We start from the raw sequence: 24,882 nt of genomic DNA, 5'->3' as shown, positions 1-24,882 counted from the left end.
TGCTAATATCAGTGTAACAGTCCCATGCAAAACCAATTTAATTATTATGAGTGTGGCCACCCATCTATGAAGAAGTACAGTGACACACACAAGGAAGCAATGGCAGATTTGGAAAGAGCCTTGTACTACACCCGGGGATACGGGCCCCAAGCTGGACTACCCCTAAAACGATTTCTTAGGGCTTTTAAAGGGATAAATTCAAAGAGTAAAGAGGGAACCACTACCCATTACCTGGGGATACGGCTAATCTGGTGTATCATATTTTCCACAATCAGGCAGGCTCTATAATCCAGGGTAAATGGATTATAGTGAGTAAAGAGGGAACCACCTTATTTACTATAATCCATTTATCCTGGATTATAGTGCCTGCCTGATTGTGGAGAACGTGGTACACCAGATTAGCCATATCCCCAGGTAATTCTGTACTGTGATGTGAACCAGTCTAAACTGGGAAACTCTGGTAGAAAAAGTTTTTACATCCCTGCTGTGGCTAATAAAACTGTGAGGGCTCATTCCCACTTCCATTTAAACCAGTTTGAGATTCGCCTTTGCTCTGTGTTGGTAAATAGATTCCAAAGGGTCCGTCATTCCCACTATGAAAACATATCTTTTAGATTCAATCATAGATACAATCATTTAGATGGAAAGCCTGAGGGCAGGGAACAGTCTAATTAAAAATAATAATTGTAAGCCGCTCTGATAGCCTTTAGGGCTGAAGGGCAGGGTATAAATACCATAAATAAATAAATAAATAAATAAATAAATAAATAAAGAAAGAAAGAAAGAAAGAAAGAAAGATCTTTTCATTATCCCCTTGTAATCGCTTCTTTTTTTGGTATGACTGTTGTCCCCACTAGTTTGTGCTGCTTCAAAATGCATGTCAATCATCTGTGCGTCATCAGTGACATAAGTGGCAACCCAGCTTGGGAGAGAGAGAGAGAGAGAGAGAGAGAGAGAGAGAGAAGATTCGATTCATTGGTTTTGCAACTACTTCCCTCACTGATTACACATAGTTGCAAAATCAATGAATCGAACCGCCTATCACTTAAAAAAAAATCACATGCCCATAGGTCACACCACAAACACAAAGGCAGCACTGAGAAGGGGTGGTGATGGTGGATCTACCAAAAAGTGAGGAGGAATGGTAAACACCCCTCTGCCATTAGTCCCTCCCCTCGAGAATGATGTGATTCAGATCCGTCATTCCAACTTGTTGAACATGCTTTAGAATAGATTCTTTTCAAAAGAACCGCGAAAAAACTAGATCAGGAAAGAGCGGATTTTTTTGTTTGCCTCACTTCATCATAATTGAAACTGATCACAGTAGGACTGGAACTGGTTTCAAATGGGAATGACAGTCATATAATCTGATCAGCAATTCACTTTAAATCATAGTGGGAACATGGCCTGAGTTTTTTTAACACAGCTACTGTGTAAATTTGGTTCTCTTTCATGAGCTATTCTGCTCCTCACTGTGGGAATGAGCATGGCTAGCCATTTGAATAGAGAAACAAGTCTTTTCAGATCGCAAGAGAGGCAGAAAGAGATGTAGCTTTGAATTTTTTTTGCAAGAGCTGTTGTTCTCTTGACCATACAGCTACATATCCCCCACCCAGAGCATTTAGTCCTAAGCATCCTTTCTTAGTGGATTTCATTTCTCACCCAGTAAAAATGATGATGATGATGATGATGGTGATGGTGATGGTGATGATATCAGTAAGTACAGTTAAGGACTATCTAACATTTTACCCAGCAGCTCTAAGGGCCAACTACATCCAAGTTTCTGGAGTCACAAGAAATGAATCAATGTGCTTGCAGATATGCCTTACTTTTTCATAGTCGTCATCTGAATCTTCTCCAGATAACTTTGATTTTGAAGGCAAGGCTGGTTTTTCAAATGAAGAGTTTCGGAAACTTTGTCCGTCTGGAGATGATCTCCTAGGAAAGTTAGAACATAAACTGAAATGAGAAAAGATGTTTCACACCAATAAAATAGTACATGATGCACATGAACTGAGCCCTAGACAGATGTTTGAGACTGAAAATTCATACATATGAACTATGGCCTGTTACAGACAGCCAAAATAAAGCTGCTTCGAGTCACAGTGGAGGTATGGTGTTTCAATGATGCATGCGTCCTAAGAGTCCAGAAGTTGCACCAAAGCCACGCTCCAGCCCTAAGGACTGGAGCGTGGCTTTGGTGTGGCTTCAAGACTCTTAGGACGCATGCATCATTGAAACACTATACCTCCACTGTGATTCGAAGCAGCTTTATTTTGGCTGTCTGTAATAGGCCTATGAGTCCAATACATTCAACATATACGTGACACATCTCTTGTAGCTGCATATTGCAGGTAAAGATTGGTAAAAGAGAGCAATGTGTTTTCTAACTATTGAGAACTGCCTAGAGCTCTTGTATTCCTGGCAACATATATGATAACAGTTTATTTAAGCCAAGATAGGCAACTTGGTATTCTCCAAATGTTTTAGATAACGCCTTCTGCAATTCCTTGCAGGCCATGTTGGCTAAAATTTGTGGGGTGGGGGTAGTCTGAACATTCAAAGAGCACTACATTCCCTACCTATGATAAAAGCAATACTACATGCAAAATGATTAAATGTAACTGAAGTAAAACAGCATTAAGGAGTTATCAAACTGTTTAATATGAATGTTTACATATAGCAGAGGGCAATTAAACAATTTTGTTAAAATCCCTTCAAATGTGCTTCATCAAATGAAAATTAAAGATGGCTACTTCCTTCTTCTAATTTCTATTCATCATACTGGTCAACTGACATAAGGCTGAAGTTTGAGATTAGAGGAAATGGTTTTAAAATTCATATATGTAATGATAGGCAGACTGCAAACATTATTTTAGGCAGGTAACAGTGCAAGTTATTTGCAAGGGTGCTCCGGACAACTGAGTCCAAGACCATGGGTCTGAAGAAAGGGCAAAATCATCGCTATCACATAACTGAAGTAACATCAGTATCCTGTGTGAAAATAAATTCCAACTTACTGTGAAGGGAAAGGCTTTTCTGGTTTGGACACAGGCACAGGTGGTTTGTCCCTAGACACCTGAGAGTTAGATAGCACTTTTGATGTCAGCAGTCCAGGCTTATCTTGTTTTCTTGGTTCTTTTATATTCATTGTATTCAAGCTCCACTGTGATAATTTGGGCTTGCTACTTGGCAATGGAGGTGGGGCTTCTGCAGAAAGTTTTAACCCTTTAAGCTTCCCACATTCTTTGGCTATAGGTAACACATGGGCTTTTGGCAGACAAGCAGCTGATACAGAACAAGTTTCTGTGAAGGAGATGTGCTTTTTAACTGAAGAAACTGGAGGTACTGGTGGTCCCCGGCCACTTGTTTGCGGACATGTTGAGTAGGCTTTCTTATTATGCTGTGCTTGGTAGTTAAAAGGAAATTCTCCTCTCCTACTGAGAACGAAATCAGGTCTAATATCAGGCAAACTGCTTTTCAGTGGTGGCAGTGGTGGCAGCACAGCCACACTGGATTTGCCAGAAAATGAGTGTGCCTTCATCTCTAAACAAGAAGCTCTTCCCATTTGAGGAACTGGAGGGAGTGGGTATTTTGGTGGAAAGAGGTTTTCATCTGCTAAAAAAAATTACAAACAAATAAAGAATTAAATGAAAGTCTCTCTTGCAGACAGTATGACAACAGAAAAAGGAATAGATGGAATAAATGGAAAAAAGGGGTGTCTGGAAAAACCCAAACCACTAAAATTAAGAAATGGATGGCACTGGAGCTCATTTAGTATATAAAGCAGACCAGTTGGGGTAAGGAAAGAGATCACATATACACATTTATTACTCATCAATTCACCCATTCAACTCAAATGCCCATTTAGGATGTTAACTATTTAGTATTTATGCAAGACACTTTAGGCTGCATCCCTGAATAATAGCTGTACAATATGTAATTTCAGTGATCAGACTGTAAGCAAGTATGATGCTCAATTGTTACAGGCAGTTTTTAAAATCTAAGAGGCCAACTCAACAACCAGTTTCTCTCTATGTCTGTCTCACACATACATCATACCCTTTTGGATGTTCATGAACCATTTAAGAAGAATCACTCTTTCAAGAGATACTGTTGACTTAGCATCCTAGATGGATTCTGCAGATGGATATAGCCTTCAGGATGCAGAAAGTGATATATTCTATATGTTCATGCAATTAAGAAAGAACTAGAAAAGATCCTAAAATGTAAAGATATACAAGTGAGCACTACAGTTAGAATCATACGAGCCATTGTATTCCTTATTACCATGTACAGATGTGAGAGCTGGACAGAGAGGAAAGAGGATAGGAAAACATCAATTCATTTGAAATGTGGGACTGGAGAAGAGTGCTGAGAATACCATGAACAGCCCAAAAAACAAACAAATGTGTCCTAGAACAAATCAAGATAAAGGCTCCTTGGAAGCCAAGATGACAAAGTTGAGGTTGCCATATTTTAAGTAACTTTCTTTTATTGTATTACACTTGGTGAATTTCTGGTTACTTCATGGAAGACCAACAACAGGAAATTCAGATATTTAAAGGCCTCCCCCCACAAATACTAAGAAGGAAAGATTATTCAAAATTGATACAATTTCTTCAACAAAGCAAGATACAATATAAATGGGGGAAATTGGAGGGAGTTATCTTTACAATAGACAGAATTTTTTTATAATCAATACCATAGAAAAAGCAAAGAATTTTCTAAGAAACTACAATGGCCACAAAAAAGAATCACCGGAGCAAGAAAATCTTACAAAAACACTGAAAGAAAATAGACTGCAGAAGCAAAGAGAAACACACAGAATAAGAAGGAAATCAGAATCCAACCTATTTGAATTATTTAATTCAAGAAAATCCTGTGATAGGTCACACTTAGGGTCTGCCGTGTATCAGAAATGACTTGAAAGCACAGAACCACAAAATGGAACAGGACTGGATCCAGAAAGTTCTGGAATGCTGTGAGACGACTAAGACCATCGGAAAACACATATTTCCTATGGTCTTAGGAACAGAGACACCACTCCAATATGGTTGGGGGTCACCACAACATGAGGAACTGTATTAAAGGGTTGCGACATTAGAAAGGTTGGGAACCACTGCTCTAAAAGGAGCACCAATATGTACTCTCTCTGCTGCAGCACCTATTCTGAAATTTTTGAATGCCTGGGAAGGAAACTGGTGGCAGTAGCAGCTTTTTCATGCTTTCCCTCAAAGAAGCACCAAAAAAAATCCTTTGAAGGATAAAAATTAAAAGCTATAATCACTACTAATATAATCATTAAACTTTTTCTTTGCTTTGCCTTTTCATCCTTTTTCACATGTGCTCACTTTATTAGCCCTGCCTGTGCCTGATCACCTCTGTCACATATCACACAGCCATGATTTACCGTAGTTCCCTCCTCATCCATCCAGCCTTTAGGGTGAGCACAGTTATGCCGGTCAGAATTTTGTAAGTTCTCTGGCATCACTTTCCTTTGCTTTGTCCTTTACATCCTTTGTTACATACCCTTAAATTTTACCCTTGACTTATCCACGGGTCCTATCAAAATCCCTAATTTTGGTCCTAAAATACACGAGAAAAAGTATATATGGTTGAGTATACATGGTAGTTAGAGAGTGATAGATAAGCAGTGCCTGAAATTAGAACACCACCAATTTGCAAATGGGATAATTTACACACCCATCCACCCAAATAATGAAATCAAATGCCACCCTGATTCTTGTTGGTTAGATTCAACTAGAATAGATCCATTGAACTAATTGCTGTGTGGTGACATAACTCTACAGCTCTACGCTGTCACAATGTCTTTCACTATAGAGATGGAAATTGTTGTTATGGATCAGGCTAGATGAACCGCAGTCCTGGTGCTATATGCAGTTCTCAAGCCTGCTTTTGCAGTCTTGGGCCCTGACTACCTTTATTTTGGCAAAAAAGGATACCTTCACTCTTTAGGAAGCCTCCAGGTGTGGCAATCCACCTCCTTAATTGGTCACATTAACATTTTTTTAAAATTCATTTTTCAAAATCAGAAGTAACTTCTGTTGCTCATCCCTATTATATATACTCTTCTCATTAACAAAGCAGGGCTCTTCTACACCACCAAGTAACTTACTATCACAGATTTCTTTAGAACTTTGCACCATGCAAATATTTTTCTCAAATCAAATTTCTGCAAACATTAATTTGGTTTCCAGGAAGATGTAACTTCCTAGTTTCTCATACCTTCACATTTCACACAGTCTGAATTATCTGGCAGTAAATATTCATCGTCATCATCCTGGTCATAATCTGAAAATGAATATAGTATGAAATACATTACAGTTAGATTGTTTGGCATGTGTTGATGGTTCTACAGGAGCAGGAATTTGTGCACAATTATAAGCACACAATCTTTCACAGTACACAGTTTTAGCACTATAATTTATAGCACACTAAACAATATAGCACTTTCACACCCATGCTTCTATGATATGTGATTTAAAATGAGCACTTTCACTTTAAAACAGGTGCATCTAGCAGCAAATACCTCACTTTAAAATGAAGGTGCTCTGCTTTATCACTATACTAGAAGAATAATGCCATATAGTGAAACCACTGGCATCCTTTGAGATATTGATTATTGGAGCACCAGAAGAACTTCTTCCAAAAGTTGTGAGAGCCTAGTAAATTTGCCCATGCTGAAAGCACTAGACAAGTATGGTGAAATTGACAGATTAATGAAGTGTAATGGAGAACGGCAACTAACATCTCATCTTTTAGGACAGGACACATTTTGTAACACGTGCATGTGTTACAATGTGTAAAGCATGTGTTACAATGTGTGTGTACATTTGGGTATATAGATGTTTAGGCTGCGTCTGTGTGCGTGACCATGCGTGCGCACACACGCACACACACTAGTTTACGCTGAACATATGGAAAGTTACACTGAAATCTTGGTGTAATCTATTTATGAAAATTCGTGAAAGCTAGTAATTTTCTGATTTAACATCTTCAATTTGTTCTACTATGTTTTCGAATCCTTATTTTTGCATGGTATCATACAATTAATTTTTTTTTTAACCATCAAGTCAATCACTTCTAAAATTTTGCTGCCAACACTACAGTGCAGGAATATAACATCATGGACTTCGGATATGGTCTCTGGAAGTTCCCATCCCTGTTTTGTTTTTTTTTAATGGATTCAAATTTTAACAGTGTTCTATGACACTGACCTCAAGACAGCCATTTTTGAAAAAGTTCCAGCAGTGATTCCAGGGGAAACAGTTGAACAAGAATTAATCAAAATGAATCAGATCTGTCTCCTATGACTTCAATAGAGATTAAGGTCCAAAACACACTGCAGAAATAATCCAGTTTGAGACCACTTTAACTTCCCTGGCTCAGTACGAAGGAATCCAGAGAATTGTAGTTTGACGTGGCACCAGAGGTCTCTGACAGAGAAGGCTAACTATCTCACAAAACTACAGTTCCCAGAATTCCCTAGCATTGAGCAAAGGTAGTTAAAGTGGTCTCAAAGTGGATTATTTCTGTAATGTGTTTTGGACCTAAAACTGTATAATGAGTTTGTCAGTGCAAGAATGTCTCTGTGTTATCATCCACATACTGTTTTGTTAATGAGGACTGGTAAATAAATTATCTCTTTCTGTAGGCTTTAATTTCAGTTACGTCTGATCCTTCAATTTTAATTCCATCCACTCAATTTAGCTTGTATTTGGCTAATTACCAACCAAGTCAGTTGCCCCCTTTCCTCCTAGACAACAACCCTAGAACCAAATGCTATCTATCTATCTGTCTGTCTGTCTGTCTGTCTGTCTGTTTGTTTATTTATTTTCAGTCTGTCTTCTGATATTTCTTGATATTAAGTCTACTATTATTTATATTCCGTCGTTCTTCTGATATTTCTTGATATTAAGGCTACTGTTCTACTGCAAATTCAAAACAAGCAAGCCAGCACTATAAAGTTGAACAAGCATATGTATTTCACAAATAAAACTTAACTTTGTAAAACTATTTAGTATTTTTATCAATTTGAAAAAACAAAGTAACATCTGTAAAACACTGTTTTCATAGTTTTAATTAAGATGCAGAGATATTAGTTTTTCAACATGAGGCTGGAAGGAACTAAGAAGTCATCTTAGATTCCCATGTACAGTAATTTTCAGTCACTTTCTTTGCTTGGAAAGAAGCTGGGTTACTGCACTGAAGCTTCACTCTAATAAATATGATGTTGAGAAGGCAAGAAAATACACTTTGACTTTGTTCCAGTTCAGGGAAACTGACAGAAATATTTATTTTATAACCAAAAATCTTGCTTTTTGAATTTTTGAAACTTAGGTCCCATTCCCACTGGCTTATAACATGGATCAAGAATTGAATTGTGGGTGCATCGTTCCCATTTGAGCGCACATTCGATCCTCATTGCGCCGATTTCGTTCCCATCAGAATTCAGATCTGATCCCCATGTATTCGATTTTTTCTTGGAAAACCCAAATCAGTGGTGGATAAACCGGTTTAAAAAGGGGCAAATGAATGGGAACGACAAGGGCGTCTGATTCGGCAAATTGGGGATAGGAGGAGCAGTGCTCAAGGGGCTGGCCTGGGGGTGTCGCCTGCTTGTTCTCTTTCCTGCATTACCGGCACCATTTTCTCCTGTTTGCATAGCCTTTCCCCCAGTGGAGTGGGAAGCAGGGTAAGGCGATCACATGTGTAGACAAATTAATTTTTTAAAAAATTAAGCTTTCGATCGCTTAGGTGCTCTGTCGGGTGTCCAAACATAGCAAATTGCTACACTGACCTCCAAATACGATAAACACTTTACGCCCCCCTGCAACCTCCCCCCTGCTCAACATTCATAGATCGACGTGTGAGGAGACCCATTGAACACCATTTTTAACTATTATTTTTTCTTTTTATTTACGTGCCTGTTCAATCACCCCCCAAACAGCTCAGGAAGCAATGGGGGAAGCAAAGGAACTTGGGGGGATGCAGGCTCCCTTTTCCCTTTCCCGGAGGGAGTCTGGGAAGACACAGGAGAGCCGGGGAGGCAAAGGGACATAGGGGGAATAGAGGCTTCCTTCTCTCTTTTCCAGAAGGGAAAAGCGTCTAAGTGATGATTGGCAGTGACGTCAAATGCTTAGGTGCTTGATTGACAGCTGCTTTTAAAAAAAGAGGTTCCAGAAGGGCAATGGGAACGGGGAGCAAAAAAGTCTGCTTCAAATTACAACCGAGAAAATTTCGATGGGAACGAGAACACGGGTAAAAAAAAACCGAGCCCATTTGCCCCTTTCGTAATGGGAACAAGGGAGCAGATTTGAATACGACTTGGAAAAAAATCCGAGTTAGAATCGCAGCAATATAAGCTGCTTTTTTGCCCAGTGCCTTAGCCTCAACTCAGTGTCATTTTGGAGTGAAAGCTACAGGAAAAGGGATTCCACCTCAACTTTAAGAGAAACTTCTTGATAATACCTGAGCAAGGGGGAGTGGAAGAAGGTCGGGTTGATTGGGCAGAGTCAGAGGAAGAAGTGGAAATCTCTGTCCAAGAAGAAGGAGGGCTGCAGGACCCTGGGGTGACAGGAGAGGAAGGGTGAGAGCTGATGTGGGAGGAGATAAAAAGAGAGGGACAGGTGCTTGGGAAAAGGACTCAGAGACATGGAAGACTGGGGCATGGAGACGCGGCCAGGAGAGGGACAGGAGAGGTACAATGGAGCCCAGGTAGAAGAGGGGTGCCAGTCTCCTTGCAAGGAAAATTCGGTTTGTTGAGGGTGGGTCCTCATACCGAAGTTATACCTTGAAATGCAAGGCTAGAAGGTGAGCTCGGCCCTGGTGGAGAGCGGTCCTAGGGAGGTAAGCCACAAGGTGCAGAGGCTACCCTGGAAGGGGTGTAGTGGGACCCGAAGGCACAGGCATGGAAGCAAAAGCCCGGGCCTGAGTTAAGAGAGAAGGCTGATAGGGATCTGTTGGAAAAGGTCTTTTAAAAGCCCTGCAAGGAATTGGACTCAGACCAGTGAAGTAACTGGGCAAGCCTGAGCTTACAGGTGGTCAACAGCCTTACTCAGGGAAAAAGACTCCTTCCTTGTGAGGTAAACAGGGAAGCTGAGGCCAGCTAGTTGCCAGTGTATTTACCACTGCTATGTTTTGTTAGTAAACCCGTTCAAGCATCTGACCGTGTCAATTTTGTGTTTTGGAGAAACAGAGCCTGTATGGCCATCAATCGCAGATGCTTTGATTGAGAGTTCCTGCATGGCAGGGGCTGGACTGGATGGCCTTTGTGGTCTCTTCCAAATCTATGATTCTATGATTTCTATGGTTTTTACTAATTTCATCTCTGAAGGATATAACATATTAAATAAATATATCTCCAGCTCAAATGGATAATTGATCTCCAATTAGGTTGTTATAATTTTATGTGCAGTGGTCCCTTCCCTTACGTGGGGGATCCATTCCGGACCCCCCACACAAAGGAAATTCCATGTACAGTATGCTCGATCACCATTAAAGACAATGGGGCTCGTGCCGGTGGTGGCTTGCAGCAGTGTGCAGCACAGCACCACAGAAGCACACACCATTACTTTTTCCAGTAAGCGGCATCGCTTCTTCCAGTGCACGGTACCACTTCTTCTGGTGCGGCTTCCAGCATATGCTGGAAGCCGCATAAGACATGCCCGCGTATGATGCGGGTGCACTGTATTAATCTCCGATTTTTTTAGCTTGTTCACATTGCCATCATACATGATAAAAATTAACTTTTTCAGTATTACATTTCCAGTATGTCTCTATCATATTTGTTTGCATTTTGGCTAATTTAACTTGAATAAGATACCACCTGTAAAACATCTTATAAGTTTTCTTTTTAAATTTGTAAATGACAAATTTTTGCCTCATGGCTTTTCCCAGTGTTCTAACTGAATTGTATGCCCTACATTTTGTGCTCCTATAATTATGTTATACTTTATCCTTTATTGTTCTAATTCCAATATTAATAATCATTTGTAAAATTTTGCAATGCTTTTTTTTTTGTCCAGATTTAATTATTACATCTAATTCTGTCTTTTCATACTCCTTATTTTCTAATTTCATATCTTTCTTAAATTTCTCATAGCGTTGATACAGGAATCAATGTCAATCAATGTTTTTATTTTTTTTTTAATCTCTTCTTTTGTTTTAAATTTGTAAGTATCTTCTTCTTAGTATATCTTCTACCCAACATAATTTGCTTTTACAACATAACTTGCTTTTGTATTTTAACCAGTCTCTTAGTAATGATTATCTCACAAAATTATTCCTGAATTCCTTATTCACTGCTGTTTTTCCATACCATAGGCAGGCATGTCAACCAAAAGGAAGGTCAAAGCCTTCTAATTGCAATGAAAGATTTTAAAACACTTCTGATATTACCACCCTGGCAAAATAAGTATAAAGTGGGCCCTTTATATCCACTGGGATTTGGTTCCAGGCTCCCTGTGGATACCAAAATCCATGGATATCAAGTCCCATTAAATACGATGATGTAGTAAAATGGTGCCCCTCATATAAATGGTAAAATCTAGGTTTGCTTTTTCGAATTTATTTTCTTTTGAATATTTGCAAGCCATGGATAGTCAAATCCATGAATACAGAGGGCCAACTGCATTTCCTTTCATGTCTCTCTCTGTCAGTCTGCCTCTCTCTCTCAGGTTGTATCCATACTGCAGAATCATGGAAGTTAAAGTGGTGTCCAACTATTTTAATTCAGCAGTGTGGATACCCTCCCTCCCGTCTTTTTCATGCTTACCAATCGGGCAAGCAAGTACTATCAGTAATTACTCAAGGCAGTTGCAGCATCAGCAGCAGATGAAGAAGCATCACTTCCTCGCCTCCCCAGAGGCAGCCAACTCAACAGAGATTTTTGTGGAAGAGGCCGCTGCTGCATGCCAACAATAGCACAAAGCCACTGTGAAGCACTGCCATGAACAAGAGAATCGTAGGCACAGATGAGTTGGTACCAAGTACTATGGAGAGCTGCCTTCTTTTTGTCTCTTTCCCACTGCCAATCAGCACCATCATTCCTATTCCAGTCAGGTGTTTACCAACACACAGGAGAAGAGGTGGCAAGAGCATGGAGGAGAGAGCAGAAAGGTAGCCTGAGAAGGGAAGGCTGCCCAATTGATGGCACCACATTCAGGTGGTGTTTATTGTCGCTTTCTCACACACACTCCACCCCACTCTCCCTGTGTCCTGTCATTAGTTTTAGTCAGTCTCTTCATTTTCTCAGGTGCACCCACCGGTGGCACTAGCAGCTCCTGTGCTAGGGGCACACAGGGAAAGGCTCTCTCTCTGAGGCCAGTGTCTTGAAAACCTCACTGCTGCTAGAGAACCAATGAGGTGTATGTCAAGGGGGAGGAGGAAGCATGGCTCTTCATAGCCAGGCACTGCTGCATCACTGCATCACAACCCTCTGCCCTTCCCCTGTTTATCGTCACTGCCCCCTGCTACCCCTTTTTTATTCACCTGGATTTTTCTACTTCTCCCAAGGGGCGGTACCATCCACTGTGGAAATCAATAAACTAAGGTTCCATGCACCTGATGGAGTGGACATTGGCCATGAGAATGTATGCCACAATGAACATTGTTAATCTTTATGGTGCCACAAGATTTTTGTTGTTGTTTTTCTTTATACTGAAAGGATCTTTCAAAATTATGTTCTTACCTGAATTTTCTATTGAATGCTGAGAGTAATGTATATTAACAGGTTGTTCTACTGAGCCATAGAAACTGTCAACATCTGAACCAGAGTCACTAGAAACACAGAGGAAGATTTTAGTTACAGTTTTGCACACTAGTTATGGAATTTATGGGAATAGTCAGTGTAGAGCACTTTGGTTTGAATCTTACTGGTTAGTCCCAAATTAGAGTAGACTCACTGAATCAATTACTGAATGGTAAATCAATATTTGGTAATTCATCCTGATTCATGCTTAGTTGGAACTAACTATAGAATTCAATCCAGTAATTACAGATATGTGAAGCACGCATAAAACAACTTCTAATTACATATAATGATAAAACGGAAAAGCTCTAAAGAGAGAAATGGTTGTTTCAGACTTGATAGCAGGGCTGGGTTAAGTGCCACCACCAAGCCTTTTTCTGCACATCCCAGTAATCCCTAGAATTTTTATTTTTAAAAAACATTAACATCAAAGGATGTCACAATTTGATGTCAAAATTAGGTGACAAATTGCTAAATGTACTATAGACCATAGGAAAATGAACTAACCACATTACGTTCACATTATTGCTAATAGGATAGGATAATCAATTTCAAAGTAAATTCAGGTGCTTTTAATTCAATATCAGTAGTCACTATGGGATTTTATTTGTTAATGAATGGGGGATTTTAAAACATATGTTTAATAATTTAATAAGGAATTATTTGCATTAATTTCATCTAAATTTTAATCTACCGTATTTTCAATATATGTAGCTAGTTTTCATGTATTTTACCTTTAAAAGACACTTAAAAATGGGGAAAACAATAATAAGTGGCCCTTTTGAGTACTTTGCCAGCCTGAAAAGTAGGCCCTTGCCCTGTAGCATTTACCCTCTATGCTTTAAAGCAAGAGTTCAGAATCAAGATTACATAAGATTATAACTGTTATATCAATACACTGCAGATAAGTACTCATTTAGTACTTATCTACACCAGTGAAAAACACTGAACTCACCCCTAAGCCAGTGCTGAGTTCTCATGACATATGGCTACTTTCCGGGAGGTACTGTGTTTTTTGGCCCTTATCCCAACTTTGCCCAAAACAAAGCAAAGTTAGGGATCTCAAGTTCGTTGTGCATGTGGACAGCTGGATCGCATCCCATCCATCTTTCCACATGCCAAGAGGTATGTCATCCCCCTTTCCCATGCTGAACATCACAGGGAAAGAGGATGGCCAGTTTTTGTAGTTGCTTCCTCTGCTTCCTCACAGGCACGAGCTCTGTTGTTAAGGCTGTTCCAGCATGCCATCATTTCTGCTACGATCAGAATGGAGTCCCTATGTGATAAATGAGGAGGGGTAGAGCAATTCCCTCCTTATTGATCACATGGCAGGGTGTCCTATTCTGACCTCAGCAGAAGCAACAGTGACAGCCAAGGGAGCTGTTTTGCCAATAGGGTTGCAGTGGTGACAGCAGCAGCATTCAGGGGCTGGGGCTGGTGGGGCAGATGTGTTGTCCCAGCTGGCCTATGCACACAACAATGTGGCATCACACTGGATTTATCCCAGTGCCATGACAGTCAGTCCAGACTGGCCCCAGATTAAGCAGTTCGTGTAGACATGTCTAAAGCCACGTCTTTGATGCTATTAGTTAGCCCAATATCTATCCAACACAAATTTCCAGTATGATCAGATTTACAATTTTGTAAGTACAGTGAGCCCTTGATATCTGTTGGGTCCAGGATCCCCCATGGATACCCAGATCCATGGATGCTCAAATCCCATTAAATAGTATGGCACAGTAAAATGGTGGTGTTTACATAAAATGGCACAATCAAGGTTTGCTCCTTAGAATTTATATTTTTAGAAAATATTTCAAAGCCATCGATACTTGAATCCATGGATAAAAAGTCTGTGGATAAGGAGGGCTTACTGTAGCTCATCTGAATGCCAAAGCTTTGAAAAATGTTAAAACTTTACAGATAAGGATAAGGAGAAAAGAAAAATGCCTCTTAACTGTAGGGCAAAACAATTATCTTGAAGTAGATTAATATTTATACCTAAGATATCAATAGAAAGAGGCATTGATATTCTACATGTTTTTTAAAAGTGTTGTTGATGGTCCTTCTGCTGTTGATGAGCCCTGCAATTGCTACAAGTTATAGTTCAATAATAATAATTAAAAATCCCATCAGTTTCAAGTATAGAAGGAAGTTTCTTTACAAAGAACTGCTCAGTGTTAGTCAGAGGAATGATAAGGCACACACTTGTGTCAGCAGCTGCAGACCTTAAATCAGGGACAACTTCCTTCTTCTCATGGTAGTGATCTATTTCCTTCCTAAGTGAGGTCATCCAGTCCTGCAAGACAATAATCAGCATTTATTCTGCAGAAAAAGCAAAAAAAATTTAAAATGCACATTTTCAAGATAGAACGGCTAACAGTTATTATCTATGTAATATTTCATGCAATACTATACTACTACTTAATCCAGGGGTAGGCAACCCTTTTGAGCCGGGGGCCGGGTTGCTGTCCCTCAGACAACTGGGGGGCCGAAGCCAAAAAATAAATAATTAAATATTTTTTTAAAAAATTAAATAAATAAATAAACCGGGACAAATGTAGGACAAAATTTTCAAATGGAGGGCACTTTTAAAATAAAAAATGGAGGACACACGAAAAAAATTGCTGATTTTTAAAAAATGTTAAGATAAATGCATGTTTCTGAGGCTTCTATAGACAATTGCCCCACCATGCCCCTCGCGTGAGACGCCAAAGGCCCCGGCGGCAATCGGCGGCAGGACCAGACTGGGGCCGGTCCCAAGGCCTCGCCAGGCCGCATCCGGCCCACGGGCCGCAGGTTGCCTACCCCTGACTTAATCCATGCAATTAGATTGTAATGTAATCTAATAGCAATTGTTGAGATGTTATGTTATATAATTTCATATTTACAAAGCAAATATACATGTAAAAAAAAGCTAGTCCCTTCAGTTTAATAGTGTGCAGAAATAGTTATGGAGGACAAGGAAGAGGGGACAGTTTCTGACTGTGTGAGCTCACTGTGTGGAGAAGACGGCAAAATGCTAACAGAAGACAGAGAAAAGGCAGAATTACTCAACACCTTCTTTGCTTCAGTCTTCTCAGAAAAGGCAAAGGGTACTCGATCTGAGGAAAATGGAACACATAGGGGAATTTCAACACAGAATAAGTAAGGAGATAGTACAGGAATACCTGGTTAATCTAAATGAATATAAGTCTCCAGGACCAGATGAACTACATCCAAGAATATTAAAAGAACTGCAAATGTAATATCAGAGCCATTGGAAATAATATTTGAGAACTCCTGGAGAACAGGAGTAGTGCCAGCAGACTGGAGGAGGGCAAACGCTATCCCAATCTTCAAAAAGGGGAAAAAAGAGGATCCCACCAATTATCGTCCAGTTAGTCTGACATCAATCCCAGGAAAGATTCTAGAGCAGATCATTAAACAGAGAGTCTGTGAACATCTAGAAGGCAATGCCATAATCACAAAAAGTCAACATGGGTTTCAGAGAAAGAGGTCATGCCAGACAAGCCTGATCTCTCTTTTTGATAAAATTACCAGCTTGTTAGATGAAGGGAATGCTGTGGATATAGTATATCTTGATTTCAGTAAGGCCTTTGACAGGGTTCCCCATGACATTCTTGCAAACAAGCTAGTGAAATGTGGGCTAGACAAAGTAACTGTTACATGGATTTGTAATTGGTTGACCGGCTGAACCCAAAGGGTGCTCAACAGTGGCTCTTTTTCATCCTGGGGCGAAGTTCTGTCCTGGGCCCAGGTCTATTCAACATCTTTATCAATGACTTGGATGACAGAATTAAGGGTATACTTATCAAATGTGCAGATGACACAAAATTAGGAGGCGTACCTAAAACCCCAGAGGACAGGATCAAACTTCAGAATGACCTTAATAAATTAAAAAGTTGGGCCAAAGGTAACAAAATGAATTTCAACAGGGAGAAATGTAAGGTACTGCACTTAGGGCAGAAAAATGAAATGAACAGATATAGGATGGGTGACACCTGGCTGAACGAGACTACATGTCAAAGGGATCTGGGAGTCCAAGTAGATGACAAATTGAACATGAGTTAACAATGCGGTGCGGCAGCTAACAAGGCCAATGTGATTTTAGGCTGCATCAATAGAAGTATAGTGTCTAGATCAAGGGAAGTAATAGTGCCATTCCATTCTGCTCTGGTCAGGCCCCACCTGGAATATTGTGTCCAGTTCTGGGTGCCACAATTAAAAAAGGATGTTGAGAAACTGGAACGTGTCCAAAGGAGGGCGACTGAAATGGTGAATGGTCTGGAAATCATGCCCTATGAGGAACGACTTAGGGAGCTGGGGATGTTTAGCCTGGAGAAGAGAAGGTTAAGAGGTGATATGATAGCCCTGTTTAAATACTTGAAGGGATGTCACATTGAGGAGGGAGCAAGCTTGATTTCTGCTGCCCCAGAGACTAGAACATGGAGCAGTGGATGCAAACTGTAGGAAAAGAGATTCCACCTCAACATTAGGAGGAACTTCTTGACAGTAAGGGCTGTCCAACAGTGGAAGCATTCCCTTGGAGTGTAGTGGAATCTCCCTCCTTGGAGGTCCTTAAACAGAGGCTGGATGGCCAGATTCCCCTTTTTGAAGATGGGGACGACGTTTGCCCTCCTCCAGTCTGCTGGCACTTCTCCTGTTCTCCAGGAGTTTTCAAAGATTATTGCCAATGGCTCCAATATTACATTTGCCAGCTCTTTTAATATTCTTGGATGTAGTTCCTCTGGTCCTGGAGACTTAAATACATTTAGATTAACAAGGTATTCCTCTACTATCTCTTTACTTATTTTGTGCTGAAATTCCCCTATTCTGTCTTCTGCTCCATTATCCTCAGGTTGAGCACTGTTTTCCTTTGCTGAGAACACTGAGGCAAAGAAGGTGTTCAGTAATTCTGCCTCCCTTGTCTTCTGTTAGCATTTTGCCATCTTCGCCACGGAGTAGCCCTACCATTTCCTCCTTCTTCCGTTTGTTGCGGACATATCAAAAAAAGCCCTCTTTATTGTTTTTAACCTCTCTAGCAAGCCTGAGTTCATTCTTCGCTTTAGCTTTTCTGACTTTACTCCTACATGTGCTTGCTGTTTGTTTGAATGCCTCTTTGGGGATTTCCCCATTTTTCCATTTCTTATACATGCTCTGTTTAAAAGTTAGCTCAGTTGAAAGTTCCTTAGTCATCCATCCTGGTTTCTTGAAACACCTCCCATTTTCCTTCCTCACTGGAACTGTTTGAAATTGTGCCTTCAGTATCTCCCTTTTGAGAAACTCCCATCCACCCTGAACTCCCTTCCTGACCATGGGATTACCCCCACTATTTCTCTAGGTTTACTAAAATCCGCTCTCCTAAAATCTAGAAGGCATGTCTGACTATGCCTAGTTTCTCCTTTCCATTCTATAACAAACTCCAGGAGAACATGGTCACTTCCACCTAATGATCTCACCACTTGCACTCCATTAACTAGGTCATCCCTGTTGGTTAGGATCAGATCCAAAATAGCTGACTCCCTTGTTGCCTCTTCCACCTTTTGGACAATGAAATTGTCTTCGAGGCAAGTGAGGAATTTGCTAGACCTTGAGGATTTGGCTGAGTTTGAATTCCAGCAAATATCAGGATAGTTGAAGTCACCCATCCTTTCTGAGTGTGTGGTCATCTGTTCTAGAAAGGCATCATCCAATTCCTCGGTCTGACTCGGGGGTCTGTAATAGACTCCCACAATAACATCCTTGTTGTTTCCCTCCCCTTTAATTTTTATCCAGATGCTCTTCACCTGGCTTCCAGGATCGATGTCCTGGATCTCTTCACTGGTGTAAATGTCCCTGACGTATAGGGCTATTCCTCCTCCTTTCCTGCTTGGCCTATTTCTCTTGAAAAGGTTATACCCCTCTATTCCTACATTCCAATCACGAGACTCATCCCACCAGGTATCAGTGATGCCTATTGTATCATATTTGCTTTGTTGTACTAGGAGTTCAAGTTCAGCTTGCTTATTTCCCATACTCTGTGCATTAGTATAGATACATTTAAGACCATGTGTTCACTTTACTTGCTGCCTGTGCAAACATTTTTTCTCCCAAACATCTACCTTCCCTTTTATAAAATGTTACATTCCAACTATAAATTTAATTTATACCAATAATCAAAACCAATAATCATCTTGTCAGCCTCATTTTGTCCTCAAAAACACTATTAAGGATTTTAAGTCATTCAAGAGTATTACCAATGACTTCCCTCTAATCAAAATTGAGAATTTATCCATCTCTGCTAGCTCATTCATTTTTAACAACCATTCTTCTTTAGTAGGTAATGCAATGCTCTTTCTGATCATGTAATAGTTTTGCAGCTGTTGTGGTCATATATTGTAGTACTTTTCCATAGTTTCTCTCTAGTTGATCATCCATCAGTCCCAGAAGAAAAAGCTCAGGTTTTAATTGTATATTAATCTTTATCCTGAGATATCCCAGATATCATGAGAATAAGAGAGGCAAAAGCTGAGACAGAAGTAAAAAAAAGTATAACAACTCCAGGAAACAAGACCAGTCTACAGCTAGACTATCTCTTTTTTATCATCTCCCCCTGCTTTTTTTTTTTTTCTTTTCAGTGCCAAGTGAAACCTTTTCAGTTTGCCCAGGCCTTCTAAACAATCTGCACTTAACAAAAAGCTGATCATTCTCTGCCCCCTTCTTTCTTTCTTTCTTTGCTGCTAATTTGGTCATATTTTACTGTATTTGCTGAATTTCAACAATTTCATGATACTGTATTGTAATCTCAGTTTCAAAAGCTGCAGAGACAACATATGTTGATGGGTGGCTAGATAAATGCAGCAAACAAAGAAAGAAATTGAAAGAAATTAGTCTGCTAACTTATTCCAATGGTCTTGATATATGACAAGAGGAGCAGCAGATTGATTCTACACATTCACCAGGGAAGAATTAATCAGGTCTTGAAAATGCAGACTGTGATTTTATTATGATTAATGTGGCTGAAACCTGCCCCCATCTGCTTTCAAATGTCATGTTCATTTAAACATGTTACTAGAATTATAAATATTATTTCACCTTCCTTTCATCTTCAGAGGAGGCAGAAAAAAACCAGGTCCTATGCTTCTTGCTAATGTGAACCAACTTGAAAGGGAATACATTGTTTGATGTTGTCTCTTCTGCTGCCCGCATAACCCTGCACAGTAATGACATCAATTTTTTAAAACTTAAATTGTGTTATTTGTAAAGATAGCAGAATGTACACTCCCAGTTACAACAAGACGTTTCAGTAACATCTATCCAAACATGACAAAAGTAATAATATCACATTGTGACAGCTATAGCGTTTTGCCAAGAAAAAAAGGTTTCTGTTTCTATAGAAAGAAAAGCTATCTTGTCATCAAAGGTCCCTACTAAACTTGATGTTAGCTGCTTTCAAGTTGGCCCCAATTCATGGTGACCCAGAGAATGAGACATTTCCAAGACCCCTATCATCCACTGCTCTGGCTAGGTTCTGCAGTTTCAGGTGTGACCTTGCAGACTGAGTCTAGGTATCTGGAATGCGGTCTTCCTCTTTTTCTGCTACCTTCTACCTTTCCTAGTATTATTGACTTTTCTAATGAGTCATGCCTTCTGATGATATGGCCACAAAATACAATAGCCTCAGTTTTGTCATCTTAGCTTCCAGGGAGAGTTTAGGATTGTTCTCTTCTAGAACCCATTTGTTTGTCTTTTAGGCTGTCCACTGTATCCTCAGCACTCTTTTCCAGCACCATATCTCAAATGTGTTTATTTTCTAAGTCTGTGTGAAAACATTTTCTGTAGGGGCAGCTATATTGCAGTCTTGTAGCAGAAACAACATACTTATGGCAGCTTAAAGAGAAACAGATTTATCTTGGGGTAAGTTTTCATGAACTAGGATCTACTTCATCAGACACATTAAGTAATATTACAAGTTGGCAAATGGTTGTAGGGAAAAAATGTAAGCAGTGACTTTAGAAGCAAATGGTGTGTGAACAAATAAACACAGACAGGAATAATTGTGTAATGGCTTCAATATATTTAAAATAATTTCTGTGACTATTTAAAAGCAGTCGTGGCATCATGGAATCAGTAAGTTAATTACTGTATACACTCATGTATAAGTCTTGAAATTATAGTCAAAAAATTGACCCAAAAAAGCTGGATCAACTTATCCATGGGTCAATGTAAGTACTGCTTTTTAACCCTTATAAAAAAATGCAACTGGCCCCTTTTCTGAGTAGAATGGCAAAAGGTGAGAGATTAGGCCATCCCAGTACCATTGAAAAGAAGCGCTGACCCCCCCCCCCTCTTCCGGGACACTACTTATGACCTTGTTGAATGCCGGAGAGGTGGCAGTGGCAGCTCTTTGGCACTTCCCCTAAAAGGGGCACAGAGAGGAATCAGGCTTTGAAGGATTCGAATAAGACATTTGTGTATATATGTCAGCTTTTCAAAGCTGAAATCAGGCAAAGTTATCACATTAAAGTTAAAGTCTATAATCACTGCTAACAGAGTTGTCATTTTCTTTGCTTTGCCTTTTCACCCTTCTTTTTACATGTGTGCATTTTCTTAGCCCTGCCTGTGACTGGTCACCTCTTCCACACATCACAAAGCCATCAGTTACAGAAGTTCCCTCCTCACTCAGTGGGTTAGCCTTTAGGGTAGGCACAAACAGTTATGCCTCATGTAATCTTGTAAGTTATCTGGCATCATTTTCCTTTGCTTGATCCTTTACATTTTTTGTTACATCCCCTAAGCTTTACTCTAGACCTAGATGGTCATATCAAAGGCCTGTTACAGACTGCCAAAATAAAGCTGCTTCGGGTCTCTTTGGAAGTATGCTATTTAAATGACGCATGGGTCCTAAGAGTCCGGAGGTCACGCCAAAGCCACACTCCGTTCCTAAGCACTGGAGTGCAGTTTTGGTGCAGCTTCCGGATTCTTAGGATGCATGCATCATTTAAACAGCATACCTCCAAAGAGACCCGAAGCAGCTTTATTTTGGCAGTCTGTAACAGGCCAAAGTCTATTAATTTTGGCCCTCAACCTGCCCTCGACTTATACATTAAGTCCACTTATAGTCAAGGTTATATGGTAAACACAAGTAGTGGCATGTAAACTTTCAATTTATGAATGAAAGGAAGATACTGGATTCATTTTGCCACCTTATCTATGTGGAACTGTTTTAAAATGAGGGAGGAAGGCCACAGGGAGAAATCCACAAGCCTAAGAACCTTCATGGTGTAGCTGTGTAGAGTGCTGGACTAGGACTGAGAAAACCAAACTTCAAATCTATACTTTGTCCAGAAGTTCACTAGGTGACTTTGGCCCAATCACTGTTTCTTAGGCTCAGCTGCCTACCAGCATTTCTCTAGGATACAAATGGGGAGGAGGACCTGTACACTACCTAGAGCTCCTTGGAGAAAATGTAACAAATAACAAATAAATAAGGGAATCAACTACATTTCCACTCACCTGTTATAGCCCTTCAGTGAAAAAGCACCCTGAGGAGATGCTGATGTGCTACTCTTGAAGTAGTAAATGCAACCCTTGTGAATAATTACAAACCTAAGTGGCCCTGAAGGAAGATGAAGGGGATGGAAAAAGGAGGGAAAAGAATATCAGATATGTTGACACAAAAAAGGTCTAGATAGCTGAAAAACATTACCAAATGGAATCTTCCAAATTGAAGAATTCCGAATACAAGTCATGTGGACTAAGGTATAACATCAAAAAAGGAAACCTGGAATCAGCCAAGGGAAGCAGAAGTTCCCCTCTCCTCTCCCGTTTCCCCTCTGGTGCAAATTCTTTCCTCCCTCACTTTATCACTATTAATCAAAATTTATTCTTAAATCTGAACTACCTTTAGTCATTATTAAAACTGAGTAAGAGGTTTAGAACTAAGGTTTGTAAACTTAGTTTGTAAAGAAACCTGGTTTACAACAGATTCAGTGCAGTAACCACAAGACCATCTAGGGAAGTGAATAAGGAATTTGTGCCAGAAAAGGAAGGAAGAACTATACATTTTTGAGCCAATGCGAGACTCACAAAAGGTTTTAGCTGATGAAGGCACATTCTACACAAACTACAATAGCAACATATGGCTTATCAGATGAAGAATTGCATTTCTCCCCAGATACAGCAGATATCATCTCTTTCATAAAATTCAAGTAGAATGGAGCATCTGTAGTTAGAGAGGTGCCTTGGCCTAATTCTGGTTTTCCCTATCCTCTGGCAGGCCTCACAAAGTCAGACGTAGTTGCCCATCCCTTCCCAATGAAAAGGCTTTCACAACAGTTGCTTTGTTTGAGCTACCTCAGTATGCACTTTAACTGGGTAACAAATGCACATTTACTGCAAAAATCTGCTAATAGAAAGGCTTACTAGAGGACCAATCAGTAAGGAAAACAAAATGCCAATAAAATTTAGTCCATTGTGTCCTAATTAAAAAGGTGCAAATAGAAATAATACTTTGTCCACAGTGCAAAACAACCCAATAGCAAATTCACATCCTTTCCCCCAACTCACACTTTAAGAGCTGAAACTGAGTTCCTCCTTTTTTGTGCAGGTATCCCGACTTGGTGACACCACCAGGCATGGTCAGTAGGTTCTGTGATCCAATAGCCTTCATTGGAACAGACCAAGATACGTCTTCTTCTGTAGTCATTGTTCTGAAATTTAAAAGAAAATGCATCTGAGAGATAATTTGTATACCATCAGTTTATAGACTTTATCTAATTAGGAAGAGAAATAGCCTTGCTACAGCTATCTATATTCTGCTAAAAATGACAACTGTCAAGCTTACAGACTACTGCAATGCACTATATGTGGGACTACCCCTGAACACTGTCTAGAACTTTCATAAAATCAGGCACTGTGAACACATCTACTGGTAAATTCAGTGTTTGTGGCATTCTTTAAAGCAGGGGTAGGCAACCTTTTTGAGCCGGGGCCAGGTTGCTGTCCCTCAGACAACTGGGGGGCCGAAGCCAAAAAATAAATAATTAAATATTTTTTTTTTTAAATAAATAAATAAATAAATAAACTGGGACAAATGTAGGACAACATTTTCAAATGGTGGACACTTTTTTTAAAAAAAGTGGAGGACACTTGCATATCAGGATGACTGATTTTACATCATCCTGACTTCACAGGACTTCCTCTTATTGCTCCCAATATCTGAAGTGAGATGTATGCTCACGAGTGGAACTAACCATGCTAAAGTCTTTTAGGCACTTCTCAGGGATCTTTCTATTTATGTAAATTTTCCTATATTTTCTTTCACTGTGTTTGCTTTTAGCATTTCATTATTTATGATTACTGTATATTAGAAGGGATGTCCATCAGATTCAGATGAATTCCTGAGATGAAGCAGGTTGCTCCCAAAAGATTCTGAGCCTCTGTGAGGCCAAGCAGAATTCCCTTCAAAGTGAACAAAACCAAAAACAAAACTGGCCTTTACCAAACACCACATAGTTTGTTTTACACTTGGGAGGTCTGCAGGGAAGTCTTCAGATTCCCAGGTGCTATGTCTTCATCAGTTAGCTAGTTTAGTTCCATTTCCCTACATACTTAAATCGTCAAAATGGGGATAGGAAATAAGCAACTGATAGCTCTACCATCTAATAACAGGGCATGTTTTCTCAGGGTTTTACAAGCACAGGAGGAATCTAAAATTAATAAAGCCTCTGCAATTTTGCTAGCTGTATTTTCTAAGCCCCAGCAAGTCAAAGAATTCTGCTTAGGGAGTGAGGGTTGGGGAAAAGGTTTATTTGGACTTCTTTTTTTCTTCATCCTTCCTTATCCAATGTTCCAATTTCTCTTTTTAAAAAATCATTACAATTAATTCCATTGATAAACTTCATTGTCACCATGCCAGGAGTGTTAAGTTTCATTTATTCATATAGCTGTTTGTGTTATCTAAATTTGCTTTTATTCATTTTTAGAACTTAGTGCCACCTTTCTTTTACACATCCTCCCTTTCAACATTTTAGTTTATTATAGATTATGCTTTATTTTGGAAACTTACTGTGTTTGCTTTTCTTTTATTAACATTGTCAGTGTTTCAGTAATTTATTTGTAAGTTA

The 24,882-nt window shown here is 39.7% G+C and overlaps 1 protein-coding gene across 5 annotated transcripts in view; it reads right to left on the bottom strand.

Moving 5' to 3' along the window:
• LOC149280652 (SH3 domain-binding protein 2-like) overlaps positions 1–24,882 on the bottom strand; it is a 51,558-nt gene that overhangs the window by 5,130 nt on the left and 21,546 nt on the right. For 4 of the 5 annotated variants that reach the window (XM_089500240.1, XM_089500241.1, XM_089500238.1 and 1 more), the window contains 8 exons: positions 23,324–23,466; positions 22,271–22,373; positions 19,850–19,967; positions 15,001–15,071; positions 12,716–12,804; positions 6,250–6,315; positions 3,021–3,618; positions 1,830–1,938 (listed from right to left, as the gene is read on the bottom strand). In XM_089500240.1, the coding sequence (XP_089356366.1) occupies positions 1,830–1,938; positions 3,021–3,618; positions 6,250–6,315; positions 12,716–12,804; positions 15,001–15,071; positions 19,850–19,967; positions 22,271–22,373; positions 23,324–23,462 (1,293 nt within the window). In that variant the 5' untranslated portion in view covers positions 23,463–23,466. The remainder of the gene's footprint in view (positions 1–1,829; positions 1,939–3,020; positions 3,619–6,249; positions 6,316–12,715; positions 12,805–15,000; positions 15,072–19,849; positions 19,968–22,270; positions 22,374–23,323; positions 23,467–24,882) is intronic. The other variant, XM_089500239.1, reaches the window with a different exon arrangement.

The sequence above is a fragment of the Sceloporus occidentalis genome, unplaced genomic scaffold, assembly GCF_023333645.1.
Source record: "Sceloporus occidentalis isolate IW3139 unplaced genomic scaffold, rSceOcc1.0.p SCAF_150, whole genome shotgun sequence".
NCBI classification, from domain to species: domain Eukaryota; kingdom Metazoa; phylum Chordata; class Lepidosauria; order Squamata; family Phrynosomatidae; genus Sceloporus; species Sceloporus occidentalis.
The sequence above is the reverse complement of the archived record's forward strand: the minus strand, read 5'-3'. Positions and strand labels throughout refer to the sequence as shown.